The sequence below is a fragment of the Enoplosus armatus genome, chromosome 11, assembly GCF_043641665.1.
Source record: "Enoplosus armatus isolate fEnoArm2 chromosome 11, fEnoArm2.hap1, whole genome shotgun sequence".
In the NCBI taxonomy this organism is placed as follows: domain Eukaryota; kingdom Metazoa; phylum Chordata; class Actinopteri; order Centrarchiformes; family Enoplosidae; genus Enoplosus; species Enoplosus armatus.
In genome coordinates this window covers 25,570,038-25,576,037 of record NC_092190.1, presented here as the reverse complement: position 1 = coordinate 25,576,037, position 6,000 = coordinate 25,570,038, and the positions used below count along the sequence as shown (strand labels likewise).

Genomic DNA, 6,000 nt, shown 5'->3' with positions numbered 1-6,000 from the left:
GTGACATGTGGACGTTGGTGGTATTGTGAGGAGGTCGGTGGTGATGTGAGGAGGTTGGTGGTGTCGTGAAGGTGGTTGGTGGTGATGTGAGGAGGTTGGTGGTGTGGTGAAGGTGGTTGGTGGTGACGTGAGGACGTTGGTGGTGACGTGAGGACGTTGGTGGTGTTGTGAGGGAGGTCGGTGGTGTCGTGAAGATGGTCGGTGGTGATGTGAGGAGGTTGGTGGTGTTGTGAGGGTGGTCGGTGGTGTCGTGAAGATGGTCGGTGGTGATGTGAGGAGGTTGTTGGTGATGTGAGGAGGTTGGGGGTGTGATGAAGGTGGTCGGTGGTGACGTGAGGAGGTTGGTGGTGTTGTGAGGGTGGTCGGTGGTGTCGTGAAGATGGTCGGTGGTGATGTGAGGAGGTTGGTGGTGTGATGAAGGTGGTCGGTGGTGACGTGAGGAGGTTGGTGGTGTTGTGAGGGTGGTCGGTGGTGTCGTGAAGATGGTCGGTGGTGATGTGAGGAGGTTGGTGGTGTTGTGAGGGTGGTCGGTGGTGTCGTGAAGATGGTCGGTGGTGTCGGGAGGTGGTCGGTGGTGATGTGAGGAGGTTGGTGGTGTGATGAAGGTGGTCGGTGGTGACGTGAGGAGGTTGGTGGTGTTGTGAGGGTGGTCGTGGTGTTTTGGTGTAAGTGGTGAAGCATCTGAGCGTGCTCAGTAGCTCAGTGGTGGTGTTGCATTTAAAGCCTGCCATCTCTCTGGTTGTGTCCTCTCATGCAGACGCTGCAGTGAGACGCTGTGCTGTGATTAAAGCGTTTGATTCTCTGGCCTGAGGTCAGATTCAAACACAGCAGTTTGTTTCTGCGTGTGAAGGCTGGACACGTTACTGATTCAGTAAACGGAGGCCTGAAGCTGCTGCCGACTGAACTCAGCTTCAAACATACAAAGAAAACATTAAACAGCAGCTTCACAACAGTCCGTTCAGCTTCTGAGACCAAAAATGAAGTACAAGGAAGGTTTTCCTTATTACCTCAGTTTTTTTGACTTATTATCCAATAATCTTTTAATTATTGTTTTGACTAAAAATCTCATAATTTTGACTTATCTTATAATTAAGAGTCTTTCTATCGCAGTGTTCACTTACCATCATCTTATCTTTGTCCTGCTTCTTTTTCATCTATTAGTTTCTTCTCTTGGCATGAACGAGCTTCCATATAAAGTCTTATTTTATCTAATTGACAGTTTATTGATTAATAGACAAAAGTTAGTTGATCAGATGAAAACTGTTTCAACAAGTCTCTTTTTTTATTAAAAAACATGTAGATCCTTTCACTTGCTTGGATTAAATACAACTTCCAGGATTTTGTTGTAGATTTCTAACAGTGGGTATGAAGCGTCTGGAGATCCACTTTATTCTGGTTTCTTCTCAGTCCTGGACCTGGCAGCTCAGGTGGAGCTGCAGACAGAAACCACAGCCTGGCTGCCGCTCAGTCGCTGTGGTGAACAACAGAAACTCAGCAGCACAAAGGATAAAAATGGATCCAGCCGGATATATGAGGTGGCACCGCCTGTGGAAACATGAAAGCTTTTACACGTTAACCCCCTCCTCCACCCAAACCACACACATAAAAGAAAGTTCTCCTCCAGCCTGAGAGGACGGGGACGTTTACAGGTCCAGACTCTGCGTCTCCAGCCCGCCAGACTGCCTTTGATTTGGGGCTCAGAGGTGCCTGAGACGGGCTGGAAGTCACCGCTGCTTTCTGCGGGCCGTGGCTTTAAGTCAGGCATGACGACGGGCTGGCAGACGCTCCAACAACCTCCAAACCAGCCGACGCTAATGGACTGAAGTCAGAGCCGCCGCAGTGCATTCAGGGACGCTGAGCTGCCAGCAGAGTCTCAAAACGCTCCTTCAGAGAGGTCCAGGAGAAGGAGGAGGTATCGACCTGAACAACAGAAGAAGAAGATCAAACAAACTTATTCTCCATTTTTATGTATTTATATATTTAAATTTTTAACAAGTTTAAACGAGTTAAAGCTCAAAATGTTGGAATATAAACAGTATCTGATCTCCAGTTAGCTCCGGGTTAGTTTCTAGGGCCACTTAGCGTCTAGGGTCAGTTAGCTTAGAGTGAGCTTCAAAGTCCAATTAGCTCAGAGTTAGCATCTAGAACCAGTTAGCTTGGAGTTTGCTTCAAACCCCAGTTAGCAGTTAGCTTCAAAGTATGTTTTGTTTAGCCTAGCTTCCCTCAAAAACTGGAAGGAGGGGGGACAGTTAGCTTAGCTCCATCACAAGATAAAAAAGCTTCTCAGATTTGGACTGTTGCTGAAGACCGATGACATGCAGCACTGCATGGGGCCACTGCGGTAAGGACTCCCAGGACACCTCTGTCTGTTACCTTGACGACGTGTCGTCGGGCGATGTCGGGCCTCCTGCAGAGTCCCTGCAGCCGTTTACAGAGCTGCTCAGGTGTGGAGTACAGGTACTCTGCTGCATTAAAGAGCAGAGAAGAAAAAGCTGCAGCTCCACACTGACAGGCGCTACATTATTCAATAAGGATTCACTTTAAATCGCATATTTTATTACCTGGGAATATTTCAGGATACACTAAAGCCTTCGGACACAGAGGATAACAGCCACAGTGGACAGCTTCTAACCTGCGCAACATTCAACAAGTTAAAGTGTTAATACACAACATGAGACACTGAGACGTTACTACAGGTCCTCCTGAGGGGGACATGGAGGTCTGAACCACATCACATCACAGTGTGGACAGACAGACAGACAGACAGACAGAGAGAGGCAGAGAGAGAGAGAGAGAGAGACATAGAGAGAGAGAGAGAGAGAGAGACACACACACAGAGAGAGGCAGAGACAGAGAGAGACATACAGAGACAGAGACAGACAGACAGACAGAGAGAGACATACAGAGAGAGAGAGAGACAGAGAGACATACAGAGAGACATACAGAGAGAAAGACAGAGAGACATACAGAGAGACATACAGAGAGACAGACATACAGAGAGAGACAGAGAGACATACAGAAAGACATACAGAGACAGAGAGAGAGACATAGAGACAGAGAGAGAGGCAGACAGAGAGAGAGACAGAGAGACAGACAGAGAGAGAGAGAGACATACAGACAGACAGACAGACAGACATAGAGACAGAGAGAGAGGGATACAGAGACAGGGAGAGAGAGACAGAGAGAGAGACAGTCTCTCAGTTGGTCCCTCTGAGATGACGTGACCTGCTGACCACAGACGCCCTAAATTTAAATATTTTGTGGATCACTGATGAATAATTGATGACTTTTCAATCTCTTCATGCTGGAAACATTCATATTTAAACAGACTGTAACTTCACAGCATTTCATCAAAAACAAATGTGATTCATAAAAAACAGTTTTAGTTCTGATAAGTTCTGGTCTGAAGGTCTGAAGGTCCAGCTCCTGTATGTCTCTGATCGGGATTATTGAGGTCAGTTCAGTTCAGTTCTCTGATGTGAGTAAATGTTGTCAGACGTTTCATCTCAGTCTCTCTCTAATTATCTAATCGTTTCACTGGACTGAATGACATCATCACCGCAGGACACGAACAGGCGTCTGCTCACACTGATGATCATAATTAATCAGATTAAACAGAATTCAGTGATAACGAGGAGACTCTCAGCTGACACCATCAACACGTAGCTGAGGGCGACTCTATTGTTTCTACTCGGACAGACAATTTAAAACTGATCTCAGACAGGAGACGAAACTGGCTGTGCTTTTATTTTGTCGGCCTGAGCTCCGGCTTTTATTTACAGTCTATGGATTACCCTAACGTGGCTCCGCCTCTGCACCTGTGAAAAAATATTTGCATTCACCGCCAAACTTTAGCCAACTATAGACCTATATCTGTACCTAGATCTTAGTGCTGCGTTCGACACCATTGACCATCACATCCTATTACAGAGACTGGAACATTCAATTGGCATCAAAGGAACCGCACTAAGCTGGTTTAAGTCGTATTTATCAGATTGATCTCAGTTTGTACATGTGAACGATGAATCCTCCATGTACGCCAAAGTCAGTCATGGAGTTCCACAAGGTTCTGTGCTTGGACCAATACTATTCCCTTCTTATATATGCTTCCTTTAGGAGATATCATTAGAAAACACTCCATACATTTTCATTGCTATGCGGATGATACCCAGCTATATCTATCAATCAAGCCAGAAGAACCTCATCAGTTAGCAAAGCTCCAAGCATGCCTTAAGGACATAAAGACCTAGATGACCTGAAATCATGTTCAAATCAAATGTATATCTTATATATATATATCTTATAGTTAGGGCTGGTAAAGTGTCATGAGATAACTTGTTGTGAGAGTGGAGGGAGCACGCAGGCTGAAACAGGTAAGGAGAGAGGTGACAGGACTCCTCAAACAACATCGGAGGGTGACTCAGTTAATGTTGGGCTGAGTGGAGTGACTGTACTCAAGGTGGCTGAGTTGAAAAGGGAGACAGGCAGTGCATGCACCGGGGCTTTATAGGGGGAGGATGCTACCTCCTGATTGGGTGGTGAGTGCAAATATTTTTTCTCAGGTGCCGAGGCAGAGCCTCATAAAGGTAAACCAACAGCAAAGCCTGTTAAAGGGTGGAGAACGTACAACATAGAAGACATAGTGATAGAATGCTAACATGCTAAATGTACAAATGATACCATGCTAACAGTTAACATTACATAACATAAACATTACGTTTATCCAAGAAACTGAGTTTGCAAAAGCTGAGACACTTCAAGTACTTTAAAGTAAATCAAATGTAAAAAATCAACGTGCTGTTATCACTGCACCAAATGTTTTCGTTAAAAGTAGATTTTTACATTAAAACTGTTAATGTTAAAACCAAGTAACGGATCATTTTCTCTTGAATTTCTTATGACATGAGGATTAGCATGCTAACACTAGTATTGTATTGTCGTTAGCATTAGCCACAAAGAGACGCAGAAGGATTATGTTTGTGCTAGTGTTTCTACTGTCCACAGTAAATAAGTACAGGTGAAATGTATGAAATGGTGCCTCAATATGAATGAGCAGAATTTATATAGTATTTATATTTTGTTTATTTTTTCACATGATTTTGACTGAGGATGCAGAAGAAGAACAGCTGTACCACCTGATCTGAGCTCTCACAGAACTCCATGTTAATATTACTGACCCTTTAAAGTCCATATTTCTACATGTAAACTTTCAGAAACAGACTGTTTGTATGAACACCACAGAGCTGAGTATCAGCAGAGCACTGTGGGGGGCAGAGGGTCCTGGTCCCTCCTGGTTTTGGATCAAAGACAAACACAAACATCACTCCCCCCTCAGGGACAACATTACTTCTTCTCTCTGCCATAATTAGCTCATGACTTCATTATCACATAGAGGGAACAGTTTGCCGTCTACTCTCATTACACAAATACTACTCACGCTTTTATTCATCTACATCCAACACAGAAGACGTCACTGTCTCAGCTGCCTGCCTGCTGTTAGCTTCACTGTGGATGCTAACACTAAAGCTGCGAACTGAAGAAGCAGCTAATTATTAATGCTAACCCCCCCCCCACACACACACAATCCCCAAGCGTTTTAACGTCCTAGCATCAGAATGCTAACATGCTAACACCCCCCTCAAACAGACAGTCCCCATATCATTTTAACATCCTAGCATAAGAATGCTAATAACCTCAACACACACACACACACACACACACAAACACACACACACACACAGTTGTTAATATTCTAACATTAGCAACATGCTAATGTCCCCACAGATACATACAGCATCCTCCTGAAAGACAGTAATGTCCTCACACACCATGTCCCTGTAAACACACTGTCCTGATATTAAAACAGGACAGACTCTGAATGGAAACACAGAGACTGACTCCAGTCTTCAAATTACCTTTCTGGGTGTCCGACTCCACAAAAACGTCGAAAAAAACAATATATAAAGCTCAGTTTCAGTGCTATCAATAGGTTAGCAGGAG

At 44.6% G+C, this 6,000-nt stretch overlaps 1 protein-coding gene across 1 annotated transcript in view; it reads right to left on the bottom strand.

The window, feature by feature from the left end:
* Positions 1-1,258: 1,258 nt before the first annotated feature.
* The window catches only part of gtdc1 (glycosyltransferase-like domain containing 1), a 36,221-nt gene continuing 31,479 nt past the window's right edge, over positions 1,259-6,000 (bottom strand). Inside the window, exons 10-12 of the mRNA XM_070914074.1 lie at positions 2,562-2,632; positions 2,374-2,465; positions 1,259-1,920 (exon numbers count right to left, since the gene is read on the bottom strand). Of these exons, the coding sequence (XP_070770175.1) occupies positions 1,846-1,920; positions 2,374-2,465; positions 2,562-2,632 (238 nt within the window). The 3' untranslated portion in view covers positions 1,259-1,845. The remainder of the gene's footprint in view (positions 1,921-2,373; positions 2,466-2,561; positions 2,633-6,000) is intronic.